Source organism: Phyllopteryx taeniolatus, chromosome 10, assembly GCF_024500385.1.
Source record: "Phyllopteryx taeniolatus isolate TA_2022b chromosome 10, UOR_Ptae_1.2, whole genome shotgun sequence".
In the NCBI taxonomy this organism is placed as follows: Eukaryota; Metazoa; Chordata; class Actinopteri; order Syngnathiformes; family Syngnathidae; genus Phyllopteryx; species Phyllopteryx taeniolatus.
This window is the reverse complement of record NC_084511.1, coordinates 14,405,483-14,429,314: the sequence shown is the minus strand read 5'-3', so window position 1 is coordinate 14,429,314 and position 23,832 is coordinate 14,405,483. Positions and strand designations below refer to the sequence as shown.

Sequence of the window (23,832 nt, the reverse complement as noted above, 5' to 3'; positions counted from 1 at the left end):
CCCAAGCCGTGTGTGTGTAACTTACACATTTGTGAAGGCACCATTAATGCTGAAAGGTACATACAGGTTTTGAAGAAACATATGCTGCCATCCAAGCAACGTCTTTTTCATGGACGCCCCTGCTTATTTCAGCAAGACAATGCCAAACCACATTCTGCATGTGTTACAACAGCGTGGCTTCATAGTAAAAGAGTGCAGGTACAAGACTGGCCTTCCTGCAGTCCAGACCTGTCTCCCATTGAAAATGTATGTTGCATCATGAAGCGTAAAATACGACAACAGAGACCCCGGACTGTTGAACAGCTGAAGCTGTACATCAGGCAAGAATGGGAAAGAATTCCACCTGCAAAGCTTCAACAATTATTGTCCTCAGTTCCCAAACGTTTATTGAACGTTGTTAAAAGAAAAGGTGATGTAACACAGTGGTAAACATGACCCTGTCCCAGCTTTTTTGGAACATTTTGTAGCCATAAAATTCTAAGTTGTGATTATTTGCTAAAACAATAAAGTTTATCCATTTGAACATTAAATATCTTGTCTTTGTAGTGTATTCAATTAAATATAGGTCGAACATGATTTGCAAATTAACACAACGTCCCAACTTCATTGGAATTGGGGTTGTGTACACACGCGCGCACACACACACACCCATACGCGCGTGTGTGTGTATATATATATATATATATATATATATACATATATATATATATGTATACACACACATGTATATGTGCGTGTATACACACATACGCGTGTATATATATATATATATATACACGTGTGTGTGTGTGTGTGTGTATACACACATACGCGTGTATATATATATATATATATATATATATATATATATACACGTGTGTGTGTGTGTATACACACATACGCGTGTGTATATATATATATATATATGTGTATACACATACAACCCCAATTCCAATGAAGTTGGGATGTTGTGTTAAATAAATAAAAACAGAATACAATGATTTGCAAATCATATTCACGTTTGAGTTGACAAGATAAAGTCCAGTGATCTTAAAAGATGGGATGTGGTGGTATCGGAATGTAAGATTTTATTGGAGTAGTCTGACATAGTGTAATCGTGAGAGCAAATTTGTCTTGTCGTCTGATCCATGCATTACATGTCTGTCTCAGACGTGTTGTCTGTCCAACACCGCCGACAATTTATTTATTTATTTTTTTTTCAATAACTTTCCTGGTCAAATATTTATAGTACTACGTCAAAAGACCTGGTAAAAATAAACTAGCTTTTGAATTCAACTATACTGTACACGATGGTGACGCGGAGTAAATGTCTTTTATCAACTCTCTCTCTCTCTCTCTCTCTCTCTCTCTCTCTCTCTCTCTCTCTCTCTCTCTCTCTCTCTCTCTCTCTCTCTCTCTCTCTCTCTCTCTCTCTCTCTCTCTCTCTCTCTCTCTCTCTCTCTATATATATATATATACACACATATGGACAAAATAGATTGTGGTGTTTTGAGGGGACTAGAACGGATTAATTGTATTTCCATTCATTTTAATGGGGGTCATGCATTTTGAGAGATGAGTATTTTCATGGAATGAATTAAACTCGTATTTTAAGGCACTTCTGTTTTTGTAATATTGTCACAAAATTGTAAGTATTGTCAAAAGTTTGTGTTTGAGAAGCCCTTTCATCTTTGTCATGTTTCTAGGGGTGCAATTCATGTGGGACTGTTGCTGTGAGTCTGTGAAGAAGATTGAGAAGTCCTCTGGTTCTGGTTGCATCCTTGCCCACTGTATGGGTCTAGGAAAAACACTTCAGGTAGGTAGAAGAGAGAAGCTGTGAAAGACTGGTTAGGAATGACTGACTAGAGCGTCCCAGGTTACACTGCTCCAGTGTGTCATCAATAGTGTTGTGCCTTTTGTGCACCAGTGATGGGTTAAATGCAGAATTCAGAGTAGATATGGTCTTAACCATCTTTTTGTATGTTATCTTTAACTAGATATGAGTGTTGGTAACTGGACTACACGATTGAGTCAATGCTGTTGTCATCAAATCTTAACTGTAATGCTCCTTCCCCCCTGAAGGTGGTGGCATTTCTTCATACTTTGCTCCTTTGTGAAAAGCTCAACTTCTCAACAGCACTGGTGGTTTGTCCCCTCAACACCGTCCTTAATTGGGTCAATGAGTTTGAGAAATGGCAAGCGGGAATGAAAGATGATGAGTGTTTAGAGGTAATAATTTGCTTTGGCAGCTGTTCTTCACCAAACCTTACTTTTGGAGGATTAACCGGTGATCCTTGATGTATTAAACAGGTGACGGAGCTGGTCACAGTAAAGAGGCCGCAGGAGCGAGCAGTCGCCCTCCAGCAATGGCATGATATGGGGGGTGTGATGATCATTGGCTATGAGATGTACCGAAATCTGACACAGGGAAGGAACACCAAGAGTAAGAAGCTGAAAGAAACATTTCAGAAGACTTTGGTAGACCCAGGTATGGTCATGCCATATTATAGCATATAAGTGTGCTTGAGTGCTTAGATAAAAATAGTTATTATTAAAATGATGAATCCATCATTAAAAGTAGTTTAAATGTTATACATATCCCATTTACTGTATGATCAGATTTCCCTTTGGTTTTAACTGTACTTTCGCTTCAGGTCCCGACATGGTAATATGTGATGAAGGTCACATCTTGAAGAATGAAGCATCAGCTGTGTCCAAAGCCATGAATTCCATCAGGACAAGGAGGAGGGTTGTGCTGACTGGAACACCTCTTCAAAATAACCTCATTGAATGTAAGCCTGTTAGCAGTTGCATTGGTATCTGAATGCTAAGATCTTCTGACATCCTTGTTCCTCTATCAGACCACTGCATGGTAAACTTCATTAAGGAGAACTTGCTCGGGTCGGTTAAAGAGTTCCGCAATCGCTTCATCAACCCCATCCAGAACGGGCAGTGTGCCGACTCCACAATGCACGATGTCCGCATCATGAAGAAGAGGGCTCACATCTTGTATGAGATGTTGGCTGGATGTGTTCAGGTAACACACACGCCCTTCTGGTTGTCTTTTCTCCTTTCATGGTTAGTCCTAAAAGTATCTTCTTTTTGCTTTCCCAGAGGAAAGATTACACAGCACTCACAAAGTTCCTCCCTCCCAAGCACGAGTATGTGTTGTCCATCAGAGTTACTCCACTCCAGTGTCAACTCTACAGATACTACCTGGAGCACTTCACTGGTGAGATGCATACTGCATTGAAACATTTTATTTATTTTCTTGCACAGAACCATCTGACTTTTACAATGCACTGAAGTTGCCGGGTGTTATGACCTTTAGGCCCCGCTAAGATGCCGTTTTTGCTCACTCACAGGAAAAACTTGCACAGCCTTTGCTGCTCTACTTTTCTGTGCTTGTTTGATAAGTCATTTAGTGAACTTTTCTGTGTGTGTGTGTGTGTGTGTGTGTGTGCGTGTGTGTGTGCGTGCACATATAAGAGTGGCAGCTGGCAGAGTGCCGCAGGCAGGGTTTAAGCATGGTTTCCCTAATGAAGAGCTCTGGGACAGGGGCGGGGAATGTGGGGGAATACACGAATAAGAAAGACATTGAAGTGGTTGGGGTGGAATATCAAAACCTCTGCACCAAAAATGAAACCAAAGACCACGACGGTTGGTGGGGGGGGGTCGCCGTCGCTGACATCATAGGCTGTTTCGTACTCCTTGAACGCTGGCAACTAGGTCCATTCCACACATCCACCATCCACACACAGATGTAATTTCTGAATATTACTCCGCGGCGGACTAATATGCGGCCTGAGGTTCCGCTTGTGCGCTTGAAGTTACAGGAGTTGACGAGACCAGAAAAAAACTTCTGCCGCTTCTGCTGTTAATAAGTAACGGTACTTTTACTCCGCTACAATGATCTAAATGTCGCTCGCTACATTTATCAATTATTGCTGATTTATCAATTATTTCGTGCCCGAGACTTCGACTTCCGCATCGGGCGCTGTCAATCCAATTTAAGCACTAGTGACGTTTAAGTCTAGTTCAGCAATCAAACGACACAAGAAAGTCACATGACCTCACACAACATCTTCCATTGGGCATCCAGGACATAGGTATTCACACTAGATAAGCCTGCCCCGCTGTTCATCGTGCATATGTGGCGGCCATGTTGGGAAGGTCATCGTTGCCATGATGGCAACGGCCCGCTACTCTTGTTTACAATTAAACGATCAAAAACAACAGCTTTTGTGTATTGTTGTATTTGTCTGGCACTGTCTGCCCAAACGTGGGTATTTCAGCTCACTTATCACTTGAAAAAACACCGTACAGATGGTTTTTTTTGTAGTTTTGACTGTGTGCACACACACTCTGCAACATCAGAATTTGCACATTCATGTTTTAAATTGTACATTTTTTTTATTGATGTTCTTGCTGTGCTAAAAACAAATCTGAAGTTACTCACTGTTTACTCTACTTGAATATTAATTTCACTCTGTACGTTTTACTGTTACTCAAGTAATTCTTTTGGATGACTACGTTTTACTTTTACTTGAGTCGCATTATTTTCAAGTAACAGTACTCTTACTTGAGGACAGTGTTTGGCTACTCCAGTGATTCCCAACCCCTGTGCCGGGGCACATTCGTGTGCCGTGAGTGCTCTTCAGGTGTGCCGTGGGAAATTATAAAATTTTACTTAATTGCTCCAAAAGAATTTTTTTTTTTTACAAGAAGTATTGTATCTTTATTCATCTATTTCTGCCAGTGGGGCATAGTGACAGACAGAACAAAGAAATGCTCTTCTATTTGATGGCAGGAAGTAAATGCAGTAATTAATGTATTCACTTTTTGTGAAATTTTTGTTTGTTGGTATGCCGTGAGATTTTTCAATTGTAAAATATGTGCCTTGGCTCCATGACGGTTGGAAATGACTGGGCTACTCTACCCACCTCTGGAGTGGACATCCTCTGTTGTAACTCTTATGCTTAAGCAACATTTTTGCTCATCAGATCAGCCAGTGTCGTGTTTGTTGCACTGGTCTTTTGTATTTTTGCATTCCTCAACTTTCTCAGTCTTTATTGCTACCTGTCCCAGCTTTTTGGAACGTGTTGCAGCCATAAAATTCTACGTTAATGATTATTTGCTAAAAACAATAAAGTTTATCAGTTTGAACATTAAATACCTTGTCTTTGTAGTGTATTCAATTAAATATAGGTTGAACATGATTTGCAAATCATTGTATTCTGTTTTTATTTGTTTAACATAACGTCCCAACTTCATTGGAATTGGGGTTGTACAAGGAAATTCTCACCTCGTCTCCGCTGCTTCACCGCGACGGCTGCGAAATTTAGTTTTCTTGCTGGCGGTTGAGGTCCCGATGGCCGTAGGAAAAATACTTGGCCGTAGCTGATTTCAGCCTCTACTTCTGTATCCAATGCTTTCTGCTAAGTCTTTCTCAAAACACGCTGGTCTAGAGTTAAAGAAAAATCTTTGTCCTCTGACCTTTAAAAAGATTGAGGCTTGTCATTTTCATCATAGTTATACCTAACCTATGAGAGACAACATGACTAAAAAATATCCAGAAAATCCCATTGTCTGATTTTTAAAGAATTTATTACCAAATTATGGTGGAAAATAAGTATTTGGTCACCTACAAACAAGCAAGATTTCTGGCTGCCACAGACCCGTAACTTCTTTAAGAGGCTCCTCTGTCCCCCACTTGTTACCTGTATTAATGGCACCTGTTTGAACTCATCAGTACAAAAGACACCTGCCCACAACCTCAAACAGTCACACTCCAAACTCCACTATAGCCAAGACCAAAGAGTTGTTAAAGAACACCAGAAACAAAATTGTAGACCTGCACCAGGCTGGGAAGACTGAATCTGCAATAGGTAAGCAGCTTGGTGTGAATAAATCAACTGTGGGAGCAATTATTAGAAAATGGAAGACATACAAATTAGGCACAAATTAGACCCCTCTCCAGATTCTACGCAGACCATTTTGTGTATAGAGAGACTAACCTTCAGTCTGACATTGTTACCACCTGCATCTCACACTCTCCCTCATGTTCCAGGTGTGGGGAATGCTATGGAGGGGGGCCGAGGCCGTGCAGGGACCAAACTCTTCCAGGATTTCCAGATGCTCAGCAGAATCTGGACCCATCCCTGGTGCCTTCAGCTGGATTACATCAGTAAAGAAAACAGGGTAGGTATGGGAAGACGAAATGAAACCTTGCAATGTGAAGAACTGGCAATACGGGAGTGAAGATTAACCTTTTTTATTTTTATTTTTAATTTTTTAAACAAATTCCAATGTGCATCGGTTTTGCTCCAAAGCATCAACTGTCTGTATTTGGTACATAAATTCCCTACACATTTGAGCCTCATCCAACTCATCTCTCTTTTAGGGTTTCTTTGACGAAGACAGTATGGAGGAATTCATTGCTTCAGAGACTGACGAGTCCTCCATGAGTCTGAGCTCAGAGGACGAAAAGCAAAAAAAGTAAAGAATCCAGTTCTCCGTGTTGTATATTTATAACGCGAGAGACACTTTTGTAGTTCCACTGTTCCTTCATCTGTTACTCTGGCTGACCCTGTGTCCCTCCTTAATAGGAAAAAGAAGAAAGGCAAGGGAAGAAAGAAGGGATCTGATGACTCTGATAGCGATGATGTGGAAGTCATCAAGGAGTGGAACACTAGTTCTCGTGGCAGAAATGGAGAGGGGCGAAACAGGGCTGAGCCTGTAGAAGAGCGTAAGTTTGGATCCTCGAGAACAGCTTTGCATGTTGTAGTAGAACATAACTGATCTTGACAATGTGGACAAAATGTGATGATGAGCAATGAGGGGTCACATTAACCAGATGTGACATTACAGCTTGTAGGCCTGTTAACACTGTAGAGGATGAGGCATAAATGTTGTGTCCAAATTGCAGATCTACAGTCAGGTTCACAAATATTGGGAAATTGACACAATTCTCATCTTTTTGGCTCTAAAACACTACGACAATGGATTTGGATCAATAATCAATAATGGTAACTTAATGGTTACTCACTACATACAGACCTTACTCATTTGTGTCTTTGTTGGAAAGAAGCTCAACCCTCTGGCTCGGCACCAGGGAGCCCCACCGCTGACTGGCACAAGGAGTTTGTCACTGAGCCCGATGCTGAAATCATAGAACACTCCGGAAAAATTCTGATCCTCTTTGAGATCCTGCGCATGGCAGAGGAAGTGGAAGATAAAGTGTAAGTATGGAATGTGCTGTTGGTGTGTATTAGCCAGTTTGTAGTGTAATGGGATAGCGTTTCGAAAAGTAAAGTGACACCAATGAATCTTTGTACCCATCCACAGGTTGGTGTTCAGTCAGTCTCTTATCTCTTTGGACCTGATTGAGGATTTCCTGGAGCTGTCTTGCAGAGCTGCAGATGAAAACAAGATCTCACCATACAAAGGTAGGCTTTATATTTCCATCCCTCCCTCCATCCATCCATGTTCTTTTATTCAAGATGATCTCACTTGGCTCTCTTGTGAGGCTGTTACTTACTTCACTGAATGATTCTATCCCATATTTGCCTGTGATCAGTTTCCCACTGAATATTCTGCTTTGTAATGCTGCTCTTATTCATGATGTACAAAACAACCAAGTACCCTATTAGTAATAGAAACCAGCTACTGATTTATGGAGCTTGACAGGCTTTGTGTGTCCCAAAATTCACTTTTGTTTTTTGTGTCTGATGCCAAAAATGCTAACATATTTTTTTGGGTAGTATTTTTCCATCCACTCCTTGAAGCAAGTCCACATGTAACATGTATTCTTGTCCATGCGTCTTAACCTTAAGTGTGCACACACACATACATACACAGTGCCACCGGTGTAAGGTCATGTTCCTAATTAAACTTCAGCAGCTGTTTTTACTTTCATTTTGAAAATGATTAGACCTTGACTTTTTATTCCACCAAAAATGTTTGCTCAAGGGTTTGTAATTTGTAATGAAAAGATCACAGTACTCTAATTGGAAACATGCTGAACTGCTGCATATGCAGGCTAGCGAAGGGTTGGCCATCTTAAAGGTTACATACAGAGGGCCTCCATTCGCCATAACAGTCTATCTGCTTCTACCCAAACCTCTTTGACAAGAAACGGCCTAGTTGATGGTGGCGTGTTGTTGAAGGCTCATCTGCAGTTTGATGATGGCATTAAATAGCTGGTTTCTTAACTCGTGTGTCTGTGAAGGTGAGGGGAAGTGGTTCAGGAACATTGACTACTATCGTCTGGATGGCTCCACCAACGCCACCACCAGGAAGAAGTGGGCAGAGGAGTTTAACGACCCTAACAACACAAGGTCATTTGTTGATTTAAAAGTCCAGTGGTAATTAAACAATTCAGACATCTTTTATACAAGTCTTTCCAAACCATTCCAGGGGTCGTTTGTTCCTCATTTCCACACGAGCTGGCTCCCTTGGCATCAACCTGGTGGCGTCCAACAGAGTCATTATCTTTGACGCCTCCTGGAATCCTTCGTATGATATCCAGAGTATATTCAGGGTGTATCGCTTCGGCCAGCTGAAGACGGTCTATGTCTACAGGTTCCTGGCGCAGGTGATCTTGGCGGGATGATTTGTTTAGCAGCCAGCAGATATCCTGATTCTGTAGCAGACAAACATATTAACGAGCAGCAGAAATGCACATCCTCATGAATTAAATTAACCTTTGCCTATTGATGGAACTGTATTGGATGTGTACCTCTGTGACTTTGATTGCTTATTGCACTAAATTAACGCTTACAACACTCTTGTTACTACGTGGAACCTTATCCCATATTTGTTGGGCTTTCGTTTCATATTCTCCTTTCAGGGCACAATGGAAGAAAAAATCTATGACCGGCAGGTTACCAAACAGTCTTTGTCATACCGGGTGGTGGACCAGCAGCAGATTGAAAGGCACTTTACTATGAACGAGCTGGCAGAACTCTACACTTTTGAGCCTGATATGCTAGACGATCCCTCAGAGAAAAAGAGCAAGAAAGCCACACCGCTGCTCCCCAAGGTAAACCTTCAGTTTTATGCTACTCTTATACTTAACACTTGTGTGCCAGACCAGTCTCCTAATAAATAAAATGTAGGGTAAGTCAGCAGTGTATTTTGGCTTTTATGGAGTTGTTTATTCAGTACCCATAAAGCCTTAAAGCCAGGGCTCGAGGCTGTGACCAAATTGGTCGCATTTGTGACCTTTTTTCAGCTTGTGCAATTAAAGATTTCATCTTGTCGCACTTGCACGAGCCCATGTTTTAATGTGTGAAAGTTGCCTTTTTTCCACCATAATCTACTCCTTCTGCACACTCAGAGAGAGAGAGAGAGAGAGAGAGAGAGAGAGCGAATCGATCGTTTTGAATTCCATTTGAGTTAAAAGCGAACCACTGCAATATGATTGGCTGCCCGCTGCAACATAATTGACTGCTTCTTTCAGTTAGGGACACGTGTTATTTTAATGTAATGCTAAAATTATGTGGTTTTCCCAGGGGAAGAGGTTTAGCAGCACTATAAGAGCTGGCTGCTGACCCCTCTAGTCGAACAAATGATCATGCTTTACCTTATAATCCCTTGATCGTCACTCCAGGATGCAGGTCTGTAAAGTATTATAGTGATATTTAGGCTGGCATTAAAATATGCTCAAACATGCTTGTAGGCAGTGCCACAGTGACCTTGAAAAAGTAACTTATTTACTTTACTCATTACTTGATTTCAAAAGTAACTAAGTTAGAAAAATAACTTTTTAGTTACTTTCAGCAGCTGCCAAGTGGCAGTAATATCACTTATCCAGAGTACAAAATAAGCATTATCTTAACCGTACCCATTACTTCGTAATGTACGCCATACAAGTTGCAGAATCATGTCATCAACATGAAGCAATAACTTAAATATTAGTGTAGTTGAAGCCACATTAACTTAGTGCAGACTTGACATGCCAACACAATACAGTAAGTTCCTAAACGTAAACAAGCACACCATTCTCTGTACACTGCCGATTGTGGTCCATGAAAGCATCTTTGTGTGCGTGCGTGCGTGCGTGTACGTAAATGTGACAGTGAGTGACACACACACATCATTGCTCCCACCACAGTAACTTTGATGCGATGAGCGAGAGAACTGAAAATTCTATCAAATAGTCAAGTGTTTGGATACACTATATATTTACTTGGCAAAAGAGCAATTATAGATACAAAAAAGAAAATGAGACCTTTCACTTAATCATGTACGTCTAATTGGTTTCCTTTTTTATATAATCAAGTTACTTGTTAAATTCATAATGTGCATAAAAGGCCTTAATTTAAAAAAAAAAAAAGCATTAACAGCCCTTGTGCAACTTCACTTAAGCAGCTAACATTTTAGCGTTTTGTGACATATTAATACATTAGGTTCATGGCTGCATTTCTGAGCTGAGAGCAGATGACTTGGAATAAGACATTCATTGTACTACTAGAAGTTTTGGAAGTGTTCAATTTGTGCAAACTAAAAAGAAGACACCTCGAGAGTAAACAAATATGTCCTTTATCTGACTTCACCAAAACTCTCCTCTGTTTGGGTACATGACCCATTTTACTCTTATTCCTGTATGACGCCCTGTGCCATGTTTTCCACCTCATTGATTCAAAATGTAGCCATTTACAGATCAGATGCTAGTATACTGCCCATATGTCACACACTGCCTAAACTGAGCAAAATTTTAAGCACCCTAAATAAGTAACATTCTGGTTGCTATGGTTGCAATATACTGGTCATCTTTGTAATAAACAATTCAGCCACAAATTTGATAGTACTCATAATTAACAGAGACCATCCCAAAGGCTAACATTATGTTAGTAAGGTAGACTCACGTTAATCTTACTCATTTGTACTATGTTAATTGCAATGTCAAATCCCACAACTTCGTGTCATTCTCTGCGTCTTTGGCGGAGAGAAATATCCGTCTTACAACAATTACAAGTCACAGGTGCTCGCCTTGCATTTTAGTATGAAATGCTCCCACAGTCTTGCCATTTTCTGTGTTTTGCTCTCGCATTTTTCTTACCAATTCAGCTTCGCCCTACCGTGCCAGCAACCAAGCTTCACTTCCGCCATTTCGGTAATGACGACATCGCGTTGTCACGTCCGTCACAGCAAAGCTTTATAGGAAACACCAATTTTTAATCCGTAGTTTTTCTTTTTAATGTTTCATGAGGCACAAAATGCAAATTTTGACTCTCAAATAAGCGATGCGAGACCGCTTAATTCGAGCCTTATAAACTTGCCGCCGTCCCAGTTTTTTTGGAACGTGTTGCAGGCATCAAATTCAAAATGAGTGAATAACTGCAAAAATGCAAATTCTGTTTTGCAAATTTTTATGCATTTTACACATCCCAACTTCACTGGAATTTGGGTTTGTCGATTCAGTGGAAAAGAAACTGCTCAGTTCAGCACAGGGGTATACTGACATCTTCAGTATCTCTACTTAAATGTACTGTAGTATTGAGCAGGTTAATAGTCCTGCCAGGCTTTTAATTAAAATAATTTCTTTTCATGCCCAGTTATACAGTATAGCCGTTACCACATTCATTAGCACATTTTGTAGATGACTTGAGTGTAGTTTGGTTGTCCCTTCAAAATAGCCATAACCCTAATAGCAACTGCCCTAAAATCTTTGCTTACCCTGTTCGGTCAAGTGCGCTCAAATGTTTATCTCACGGTTCGGTTTTAACACGTTATTACTCTCACTGTATGATAATTATTGTGGTATTGTGGGAAAGCTCAAAGTATTGTCGAAAGGTTGACTGTACAGGTGGGGCGGAAAAGTAAAAACAGGTATGCTGGAAAAAACAATTGTTCTTGCTTGCCGAGTCCTTAATAGGCTTTAGTAGTTTCTGTGCATTTCCCCACAGGTTTTTGTAAAAAAAAAAATAAAAAAAAAAAAGACATCTTCACATCCTATACAGTATTACCGTGCACTTCTATCCCTGTCCATTCAATGTTTACATTCGTATACAGTTCCTATTATTGCTGCACAAATAATCATGCTATGCTCTCAATAACAAAACTGTCCATTGAGAGATTCTGCTCACTAATTTAACATAATGTATTGACATATGTTTTCAAAGTTCTAACATTACAAATTGCTGCTATTCTAACTAACATTAAAAATTACCGCCTACTAACAGTGATTTATTTGCTTGAGTCCAAAAATTCAAGTCAAGTCAGAAAGGCAGGAACACACTTAAAGGCAAAGCAGGTTTAGAAACAGCCAAGTGACAATAAATAAAATAATCATGGGACTCCTACAGTTTCTTTTCTTCTGCTTAGTGATATTGTAAAATTATTTATTTTTCTGAGCAGCCTCTGTGATATGTTTTTATTTGAAACGTAGACATTACATTTGAAGATGGGGACGTATGTAAGATTTATTTTTGCAGTGATATGGAGTGGGCCTATTTAATTTTTTCATTTTGGGGACTAATGGAATGTACAGTAGTTGCGGAGGTATATGTTTTAACAGGAGTTAAAATCGTTATTCCCTCTCGCTGTGATGTTCATTCACCCGTGACCTTCGACTCATAAGTACACCACGAAAGAGTGATATTGTTAAAATATGCTTAAACAATTTGGCAGAGAAGTGGGGGCGGCGGCAGTGACACATGGAGATCTGACCCATGCTGTCTCCCGGTGGCGGCCGCCGCGAGCCAGGACGCTGGCTTCTCAAAGCGGAGGTCCATGGTAACCGATCCCGACCCGTGGGTCTACGTTTGCTGGGACAGAGACTGGCATGAACAGCAAGGCGCCTCTATCTCGCCCTGTTGATTGTGAAGTGACGCTCTGACGTAGTAGTATTACGCCGTAGCAAGTTGCAATTCTAACACACACCTCTCAACGCTGTGGTCATACAGGTCTGTCAGCCAGTCAGTGTATTTCTTTAGATTTACACACATGGTCGCATGGGTTAAATACTTGGGGTGTTCTGGTCTGATCTTTGAGATCATAAATCGGTCCGATGTCAGCAAAAAAAGCGAGTATCGGACTGGATGTAAAATCTCAGATTCTACCACTCATACAAGCAGTCTATTCAATGCTTTGCTCCAGCACTTCTATCCAGCAGCGCCCGGATGGCATGCAGAGCCCACATGATCACAACAGGTTGCTAAGGTGCTGACATTGTAGCAAAAAGTGAGAATCAATGTTGCTTGCTTCAAGTCGGTTATTGACACTCCAGTTAAAGTTCACTGTAAAACTAAACACACATAACAAAAGATTAACACCAATTGAATGTTCAAATACATCAGAATTTTTCTTTTTGTTCACAAAAATTGATAGCTGAAAGAATGAATCAATTAGTGAATGAAAAACACCATTGATGGGCTAACAAAAATTAGCATTGAACTTGCGGCACTTGTATCTCTCAAAGTATTGAATATTGGTACACAAACGCTGTATAAACATACTAACCGGCAATGTAACAATACTCTGGTATATATTCTTCAAACTCTGTGAAAAACGAGTTATTAACAATATTTTATTGTGACTTCTCCTTTCTTTGTTACTTCAAGTGTGTATCTCATTGCAAGTACTACACTGCCCCTCAGAGGTCAAGATGTGTACAGCAGGATCAGCGATCCCAAAAATGAAGTTCAACTGTATTGCCACACGTGTAGAAAGCAAATGCTGTTCCCACCATGTACTACCATTAAAAAAAAAAAACAAAAAAAAAACAACAACTTTATTTTGCGCTTTAAAAGTACAATTTGTATTATTTATTTAAGTTATTTTTTATGGTTTTTCGGTGGCATGGTGGGCGACTGGTTAGCACATCCACCTCACAGTTCTGAGGACCCGGGTTCAAATCCAGCCTCGCCTGTGTGCAGTTTGCATGTTCTCCCCGTGCCTGTGTGGGTTTTCATCAGGTACTCCGGTTTCCTCCCACATCCCAAAAACATGCATGGTAGGTTAATTGAAGAGTGTAAATTGCCCGTAGGTGCGAATGTGAGTGCGAATGGTTGTTTGTTTAAATATGCCCTTCGATTGGCTCGCAAACCAGTTCAGGTGTACCCAGCCTCCTGCCTGCAGTTAGCTGGGATAGGCTCCAGCATACCTGTGACCCTAGTGAGGGTCGTAGGAATGTAGAGAATGGATGGATGGATGGTTTTCTAATTCATTTATCATTTAATCTATTCAAATGTAGAATATGCTTATGTTTAAGTTGAGCAGTGGTTATGTTGCAATTTAAATATATATTTTTGGTATTGGTTTTATTGGTTATTTTTTCAGGATTTTCTTACATAATTTTTATTCAATTGTAGTACACGTTCTTATTTTTAAAGTTTATGTAGCCTGTTGGTTGAAGATGTCAAGGTTCACTCTAGGAGTGACCAGGTTGGATAAAATTAGAAATGAGCTCATTAGAGGATAGATGTTTCGGAGACAAAGTTGGAGAGAGCAGACTTCGATGGTTTAGACATGTCCAGAGGGGGGAGAGTGAGTATATTGGTAAAAGGACGATGAGGATGGAGCTGCCAGGCAAGACAGTGAGAGGAAGACCAAAGAGAAGGTTGATGGATGTCGTGAGGGAAGACATGAGGGTAGTTGGTGTTAGAGAGGAGGATGCAGGAGATAGGCTTACATGGAAAAGGATGACATGATGTGGCGACCCCTAATGGGACGAGCCGAAAGGAAAAGATGATGTAGCCCATTGGTTAAAAATAAATGGGTCAGTTTTTCCTCATACCTACTGTTGCTGATTATTGTTTTCTGTTTGAGTAATATCACGTGATCAAGCCTTTTCTACATTCCTTACGACAAAATATGTGAAGTATGTGTGATTATTGCTGGATTATTTATGGATCGGACCGGTATTGGCCAAAACTCGAAGCTGCAGTATCGGTATCAGATCAGCCATGAAAATGTTGGATAGAGACATCCCTCCTAAATACACCCAGTACAGTACAGAATTATTGTAATTAAATATAAAAAAGCTTTAAAAATATTGTAAAAGTTTTTGTTTATCCAAACTTACCTCGCTAGTGCATGAGAGGGGTGATTTTGACTTCCAACTGGACACTATTGTCTGTCCGTTAAATTGAGGTTCCACTGTATTTGCCTTTCTAGTGACCAGTCCAGACAAATGACAAATGGGACACCATAGATCATTTTATACTCGAGACTATGTGAGTACCGGGATTCACATATCATTGAAACAATGAGTCGCAGCCCTGGAACAATGAGTCCCTGAAACTTATCATCACGGAATACAGATGCAGTAATCCTCCGCTACATTGCGGTTCCTGCGTCACAGTTCTGCTATATTGCAGCTTTTTATTACAGTTGTTACTCTTTAATCTTTTATACTGTTTGTGCAATATTGTGGTGTTATCTATTGCTCTTGTTCTCTATCACTATATTGTGCTTAAGCCTGCCACGATAGCAATTTTTTTTAGAACAATATATTTTCCCAAAAACCTTCAAGATAAACAATAGTATCGAGGTTTGTTTTTTTTATACCACTAATATAATGATATTAGTGCATAATAAAGACTTGTACCCACATTACAAATTCTGCCTTGGTAATCAAACATTTGAGCACAACTGTGTTTTTCTCATTTACTAAATAAAGGTAGGGCTGCATTTCACATTAAGAGCAAGTAAATCAGAGTTATACGTGTTCAAATAAAGTGCTGAACTTAAGAAAAATAAAGTTTGAGTTTCCCTTTTTTTGTTTGGCTTCTTGACATAACAGTGAAGTCTCAAACAATTTTACATTAACTGAACCGTGTTTCGGTTATGTTTATTCAAAACCTTTGTTTTGGTTCATAATGGCGTTTACCTATATGCACTTTTAATAAGAGGGTTAGTTAGGGTTAGGGTTACCCACTTAACATCTTTTGTGCATCTTCACTTAAACAGCTAGAATTTTTTTCATTTTGTGACATTAATACTTACTCTGCATTTATGAGCATAGACCAGCTGACTAGAAATAAGACAAATATTCTTTGTACTACTACAAGTTTCAATTTGTTCAAACTAAAATGAAGAAACGTCACGAGAGAAAAATATTTCCTTCCTCTCCTTTTACCGAAACCCTCCTCAGTTTGGGTACATGATGATGATCCATTTTACTCTTATTCCTCTCTGGCCACATTTGCTACATATTTCACCTATTTGACTCAAAGTTTTGCCACTAACAGATAATCAGATTGGCCATGTCACACAGTGACTACACTGAGCAAAAAGCACACTATGTAGTTATGGTTGCGTTATACTGTCCTTGTCACGGTAAAAAAAAGAAAAGAAAAAAAAAGCCACACATTCGACGGTACTCATAATTGAGAGAGACACTCCGCTGCGCTAGAATTATGTTAGTAGACTAACGTTTGCGCTTTAACATCATCTCTCGGGTCCCGCAACGCGCCGTCATGCTTGGCGGAGAGAGGTCCGTGTTACAATGAATGGGTGCTCGCCTTGCATTTCACTATGAAATGCGACCGCGCTTTTGCAATTTGTCTTTTTTTCTCTCTCTATTCTCATTTGTGTTGCATTTTTCAACTGCACTTCTCAGTCGAACGCTCCACTTCCACGACCACGCATCGGTGACATAAGTCTGTTGTGTCATATACGCCACTGCCATCCGTCTTTGTCTCCGCGATAAAACTGATTTGCAGTTTTGCTTTTCAATGTGTTTTTTGATGCGCGAAATACGAATTTTGACCAGGAAACTACGATTCGAGACAACTTAATTCGAGCCTTGCACAATACATAGGTACTGTAAGCAATGTTGTGTGTCAGTGGATGGACATTCACAAAGCTTTTTGCATCATTCATAATTTTTGTGCGTCGAGGACGCAGGGCGTACATCAAACGAGATCCCTGAGACACTATAATACATTGTAAAATTACTCTAGAATAGGATAAGCAGTAGGGAAAATGAATGAATGAATGAATGACTACAATTGTTCGTAATAACTGTTGTCACCAAAGAGTTGTTTGAAATATGTTTGACTGAAAGTGTTCGTCATTGCTGGAGTTCAGTCAAGGGCTGTCGCTATGAAATCTTTTTAGAATTTATACTCCTATTGATTATAGGTTGAATTATAATCTCCACACTATCCCACTATTCATTTTTCTTTTCTTGTTTTTTTACTACTGACTCCAATCCTTAAACGTTTGCACTGAGTGTATGGTATAAATTCTGTGTGTGCAGAATTTGAGACAGCTAAATGATAAACGGTTAACGATTGCGACTAGCATTAGCACGCTAGTGATTACCATTTTAGGTCAAAAAACACTAACTACCGTTCAGCTGACTCATAAATCATGTTATATATACATTACACATCTAACGGTGTCTTAAAAATAACTTTATAGATGCTCCTCTGTCATTTTTGGCAAAGTTTATCAGTAGGCCAACACTGCGTAGGTCTGCAATAAATGTCCATGTAAAAACATTGGTTCTGGCGGTGGGCGAAACTTTCTTTGGGTCCCGGCAGAGCTTTGAGGCAGAAATTTTGTCGACCTATTTTTGAAGTCGACTTAGCAGAGTTATTCGATTCTCCCAGCTCTAATTCAGTCCATATTATTTATTGTAATTCTTCTGAGATGTTGCACTGCCCTCACAGGAATTTTGCAACGTTGCCACTGCTAGCTGTTATGATTTTTGTGACCTTTTTTTGAGAAGTGAATCAGAGTAATGTGAATTGGTTTTCCCCACCCACTTTCACGTTGTTATTTAGGCCCCCTGGGGTTTAATGAGAACACAGTGCACTTACATGAGCCATCCAGCCTAGCGCAGCTGCACACATCTGTTTACTGCTATTTACTAAATAGTCTCCTCTTTGCGATGCTGCTATAAACCTGCCCTTTTTCCTCATTCCTTGCCATTAATTACATCGTTGTTCATCTATTAATTTCTCCTCTTACCATCACTCTTTTTTTTGGCCCCTAGAGTTGATTCACTTGTGTTGTTGTAATAAGATGGCGGGGGGGGGGGGGGGGGGGGGGTGAGAGTCAGACGGATTCAAACTCTGGACAACACCCGTCCATATAGCTGGGACAGTGAGAAAGTTAGAGTAAACATGTCATTAACAGTATTTATTAAAGTAATTTAATTGCAATAAAGTAATTTAATTACAGTAAGTTGGCACCCATTATTTCTGTAATGTTGATTCTACCTAAACCTATGTCAATGGCCAATCCTTGAATGCCCCCTAGAGGTCATTGGTGTTTTAACTTTTGTCTAAAATGCTAGAGAACAATTTGACCTGGGACTGGCTCCAGCACGCCCGCAACCCTTGTGAGGATAAGCTGTACAGAAAATGGATGGATACAGTATACAGTACACAAGTATATACAATAAATGAACAAGTCATGTAAATAGACATATTGCTCCATTTTGTGATCGGATCGGTTATCGTTTTTTTTAAACTTGCTGATTTGTGAGCGGCCCCAAAATTCCTGATCGTGTAGAGCCTAATAAAAAGCAATGACAGCTTGCTTCAGTTTCCAAACACTGCTTTGTTCCAGTTGGTATTCTACCTTATATTGCTGTCATATATTGTTGCACCCTCATATGGACAACCACTATCTCACATGAACAATAGCTAGCACTCCACAGTTATGTTCAATGGCCAATTTAATATGCTTAAAAAAATCTTGAATCTTTTACTGTCATCGATTAAAATGATACAAACACGGCAGCAGGTGCCATAAATCCTTGCCATCTTCATGAACCTAAGCAATCATTATACCGTTGCTTTGGACTCTGACATGAACACAGCCGCTATAGCGCCCCAAAGTTATGTTCAATCGCTAATTTAATTTGCTGAAAAATCGCAAATTTATTGGGGTGTCATCCATTTAAAATGATACAATCATGGCAGCGAGTGGCACACATTATTTCAAGCTTCATGATCCCAAGCAATCAAATGCAATTGCTTTTCACTCTGACATTAACATAGTAATAGTTCACCAAAATTAAGTTAAATCGGTCATTTAATATGCTGAACAATTGCAAATTTATTAAGGTGTCATCGATTAAAACGGTAAATGTTGAGTTTTCTGACACAGAGCGACTGAACTTAACTTTTTATTTTTTTTATATAACTTTATTGGTGGTCAGATATTTACAGTATGTCAAAAGACGCGACAAGGCTAAAAATAAACTAGCTATTGGATTTGAATATACTGTACACGACTGCGACGTGGAGTAAATGTCTTTTGCGGAGCCGATCAATCGAATTATGACATTAAAACTGATCAGCATAAAATGCTAATTATCGGCCGATGCCGATCAGATCGGTGTAAAGTCTAATTTCAACGATCGATTTTATTAAACTGTTTCACTATCTTCAATATTGTCTCATATACACACACACACACACACAGAAATGCAAAAAAATGCACCACAGAATATGTAGTACAATGAGGAAATGTTCTCGCCTTCTGCGCTTGACTTATCAGGCTGTGATAGGCTGGTGTCCCAAATGTGGGCAGGCCAAAATCTGTCTAAAAAATCAAAGCCTAAAATTAGTACTGAGTCTATTTTGGGGGGACTTTTTTCCTGCTGGCAGAATTTGTAAGTCCAGAACTATGGAATAAGCGACAATGTTCACAGTATTAAATAGGTCCTTTAATGAACAGGGAGGAGCCCTGAATCAACTCAATGTGAAACTAAAGTAGCAGCTCTAAATACTCATCGCATCCAGCTGTAGAATGGGTCACTTTTTATGTTATCTATTGCACAGATGTATTTGGTGAGCGATGTCCTTTTAGGCATGACATTTAGTGAGATATCAGCGTTAGTTTTACAGTATTAAAGGCAGAGGTTGAAGTCATTGACAAGCTGCCTGTTTTAGGCAATTAGATGAGGAGGAGGATGAAGACAGAGCTGAGAGTTTAATGGAAGGAATTCTGTCTGGATTCATGTGAAGATGAGTCAGAAAGACTCATTGCTTTGAGCCAACGGCCTTCTGCACAGACAGGGAGTAAGTCAAGTCACAGCATAAGGATCTCCACTCTGCAAAGCGATGTCTACACAGTACTAAAAATAATAGTGCTGGCCAGTGGCCCTGTGTGTTGTCCTTTTCAGCAACTTGCTCATCTGATCTTATGTCTTTAAGTTCATACTTTACTTCCCTGCGCCACATCTCTTATGCTCCTCATCCTTCATGAGGTTACACCATCTTGTCCCCATGGTCTTTGCAGCCATCTGTTATGCTGACTCACCTCTCCCTCTGCATGTTCAAAGCAACCCCAGTAAAGTTGTTTTTCTTATCCACCCCTTGGACTCCCCCTGCCTGATGAAGGGTCATTATTTAAACCCCTCTCTTAAAGATGTCTCCGTGCTCATCAAAGAAACTAATTGAAGACGCAAGAGGCAGGCGCGCTTCCCCTAATGACAAAGAAGGTTTTGCATCCCAGACATGAGGTTTGGACTTCCCACCCACCCTTCAGACACATCCCATTTCCTGTTCATTACACTCTTCCATGAAGCAAGCATCCACTTGCAGAATGGGCCGCTCGCCCGGCTTGTTGTACTCACTTTGTACAGCTCCGCTGTTTTCGAACTTTTTAATTAATGGTCAAAGCTTTAGGCTGTATGCATACACTATAGTTTGTGCTCTCAGCAGGTGATGTCAGCAGTAATCAGTAGGCCCAGGCATCTACCTTAAGGCTGCAGGGAGGCTGTTTTGCAATTTAAATATGAATGGGAACAAACTGGGGCAATATGCCACACGCTGGCCTCATTAGGGCAAGGAAATTATTTAATCGTTGATAGGTTTTCACACGGTTCCCCCAGAATTTTTTTATATTTTCCCACTGTCACGTCATCAGATACAGTGCGGTGAAAACGTATTGGGCCCCCTTCTGAAATTCTTATATTTTGCATAGTTTCCCCACTTTAAGATCATCAAACAAATGTAAATATCAGACAAATATAACCCAAGTGAACTTAAAATGCTGTTTTTAAATGGTAATTTCATTTATTAAAGAAAAATAACTATTCAATGTTACATGGGCCTGTGTTAAAAACAATAGCCCCCTAAACTTTACTGGTTGGGCCATCCTCAGCAGCAACTGAAATCAAGCATTTTCTTGAACTGGCAATGGGTCTGTCACATCTCTGTGGAGATATTATCGCCCAGTCTTCCTTGCAGAATTGTTTGAATTCAGCAAAAATTGATGGTTTTCGAGCGTGATCAGCCTTTTTAAGGTCATGCCACTGCATTTCAATTGGATTCAAGTCTGGACTTTAACTAGGCCACTCCAAAACCTTCATTTTGTTTTTTTAAGCCATTCAGAAGTTGACTTGTCGGTGTGTTTTTTCATCATTATCCTGCTGCAGAACCCAAGAGCGCTTCAGCTTGAGGTCACAAACTAGCTGAACATTCTCCTTCAGCATTTTCTGTTAAAGAGCCGAATTCATGGTTCCATCAATCACAGCAAATTGTCCAGGTCCTGAAAGAGTTTAGCAGCCCAAGACCATCACACTACAACCGCCATGTTTGACTGTTAGTATGTTCTTTTTCTGAAATGCTGTTCTACATTTATGCCAGATGTAACAAGACAAATACCTTCCCAAAAACTCAACTTTCATATCGTCAGTCCATATACTAATCTCCCTAAAGTCTTTGGGAATCATTTAGATGTGTTTTTGCAAAAGTAACACCAGCCGTTGTTCTTTTTGGTCAGCAGTGGGTTTCACCTTGGATCTTCGCCATGCATGGCTTTTTTGCAGAGTCCCTTCCTTATTGTTGTCTTGAACAGTGACCTTAACTGATGCCTGGGTGGCCTGCAGTTATTTGGAATTTGTCCTGAGTTCCTTTGTAGCCTCCTGGATGAGTCATTGCTGTTCTCTTGAGGTAATCTTTGTAGGCCGGCCACTCCTGGGAAGGTTTGCCACTGTTCCTTGTTTTCTCCATGTGAGGATAATGGCTCTCCCTATGGTTCACTGGAATCCTAAAGCTTTATAAATAGCTTTTGTAACCCTTTCTAGACAGAAAGATGTCACTTTATTTCCTGAATGTTCTGGAATTTTTGGGGATCGTGTCATTTTGTTATTTTATTATTTTATTATGTTATGTTATTTATTTTTTAGATCTTTTGTCTGACTTGGTTTTGACGGGACAGGTTCTGTTTAAGTGATTTATTGATTGAACAGGTCTGGATATAATCAGGCTTTGGTGTGATCAGTGAAAATTAACCAACAATTGTGATTAGCCACATCCATCCATCCATTTTCTGAGCCGCTTCTCCTCACTAGGGTCACGGGCGTGCTGGAGCCTATCCCAGCTGTCATCGGGCAGGGTGCACCCTGAACTGGTTGCCAGCCAATCGCAGGGAACATAGAAACAAACAACCATTCGCACTCACAGTCATGCCTACGGGCAATTTAGAGTCTCCAATTAATGCAGGTTTTTGGGATGTGGGAGGAAACCGGAGTGCCCGGAGAAAACCCATGCAGGCACGGGGAGAACATGCAAACTCCACACAGGCGGGGCCGGGGATTGAACCCGGGTCCTCAGAACTGTGAGGCTGACGCTCTAACCAGTCGTCCACCGTGCCGCCTGTGATTAGCCACAATTAATTCATAATTTAACAGGGGTGGTAAGCCAGGTGTGTTGAGGTGCAGTCGGAGAGAGCACACATCTTTGGGGTGCCCCAGTGCTGGTGTTGTGTGTGGATGAGGTGGTGTCCCCCAGCCTCGCCTGCTGTGTCCTGCCCGTCAGGAAGCTGTAAATCCACTGGCAGATGGCAGGCGAGACGCTGAGCTGGAGAAGCTTGGAGGAGAGGAGTTTGGGGATGATGGTTTGAACGCAGAGCTGAAGTCCACGAACAGGATTGTCGCGTAGGTCCCCCCCACCGTCAAGGTGTTCTAGGATGAAGTGCAGTCCCATTTTTACCGCGTCATCCACAGACCTGTTTGCTCTGTAGGCAAACTGCAGGGGTTCCAGCAGGGGACCTGTGATGCTCTTGAGGTGGTCCAGCACGAGACGTTCATAGGACTTATTGACCACAGATGTCATGGCCACAGGACGAGATTGCCGGTTTCTTGGGGGCTGGGATGATGGCGGAGCGTTTAAAACAGGATGGTACTTCACACAGGTGGTACTTCACACAGTCCCAGAGATCTTTTGAAGATCACTGTAAAGACTGGAGCGAGCTGGTCCGCACAGACTTTGAGGCAGGATGGAGACACAAGGTCTGGGCCTGCCGCTTTGTTGAGCTTTTGTTGTTTGAAGATGGGTCTCAAATCCTGTTCGTGGATAGTCAACGCAGAAGGGGGAGTCAGAGGTGTGATGGTGGTTTGTGTTGCGGCTTTGTGGGTGTGGGGTGGGAAAGTGCCCTTTTCAAATCTGCAGTAGAAGGTGTTCAAGTCGTCAGCTAGTCCTTTATTGTTCTCTGCTTGGGGGGGGTAGTTGGTTAGCGATTGTAATCCACACCAGACTGATTTAGAGTTGTTGGTGTTAAACAGTTTTTCTGCATAATTTCTATTTACAATGTTTATTTCTTTAGTCAGCTGGTTTCTAGCGCAATGATACAAGGCTCTATCCCCACTTCGATAGGCGTCCTCTTTAGCCTGGCGAAGTTGCTGAAGTTTGGCAATGAACCACAGCTTGTTGTTATTGAACTTGCGAAATGTCTTTGTTGGTACACACATATCTTCGCACAAAGTGATATAGGATGTGACATATATTCATCTAGGCTGCCAGTTGAAGTTTCAAAGACACTCCAATCTGTGCAGTCTAAACAGTATGGCACGGTATGCGTCATTTAGCAAGGTATAGCAGTGGTCTAGAATGTTGTTTCACCTTCGCCTCCATGCGCCGTAGACCACGGCCGCCC

The 23,832-nt window shown here is 40.7% G+C and overlaps 1 protein-coding gene across 3 annotated transcripts in view; it reads left to right on the top strand.

The window, feature by feature from the left end:
- The window catches only part of atrx (ATRX chromatin remodeler), a 63,148-nt gene that overhangs the window by 19,099 nt on the left and 20,217 nt on the right, over positions 1 to 23,832 (top strand). Inside the window, exons 16-30 of one of the 3 annotated variants that reach the window (XM_061787246.1) lie at positions 1,686 to 1,795; positions 2,062 to 2,208; positions 2,290 to 2,467; positions 2,634 to 2,771; positions 2,841 to 3,016; positions 3,094 to 3,211; positions 6,050 to 6,180; positions 6,383 to 6,477; positions 6,588 to 6,727; positions 7,067 to 7,220; positions 7,327 to 7,427; positions 8,210 to 8,318; positions 8,398 to 8,575; positions 8,831 to 9,022; positions 12,616 to 15,672. In XM_061787246.1, the coding sequence (XP_061643230.1) occupies positions 1,686 to 1,795; positions 2,062 to 2,208; positions 2,290 to 2,467; positions 2,634 to 2,771; positions 2,841 to 3,016; positions 3,094 to 3,211; positions 6,050 to 6,180; positions 6,383 to 6,477; positions 6,588 to 6,727; positions 7,067 to 7,220; positions 7,327 to 7,427; positions 8,210 to 8,318; positions 8,398 to 8,575; positions 8,831 to 9,022; positions 12,616 to 12,804 (2,156 nt within the window). In that variant the 3' untranslated portion in view covers positions 12,805 to 15,672. Of the gene's footprint in view, positions 1 to 1,685; positions 1,796 to 2,061; positions 2,209 to 2,289; positions 2,468 to 2,633; positions 2,772 to 2,840; positions 3,017 to 3,093; positions 3,212 to 6,049; positions 6,181 to 6,382; positions 6,478 to 6,587; positions 6,728 to 7,066; positions 7,221 to 7,326; positions 7,428 to 8,209; positions 8,319 to 8,397; positions 8,576 to 8,830; positions 9,023 to 12,615; positions 15,673 to 23,832 lie in introns of those variants that run through there. The other 2 variants (XM_061787243.1, XM_061787244.1) reach the window with 2 other exon arrangements.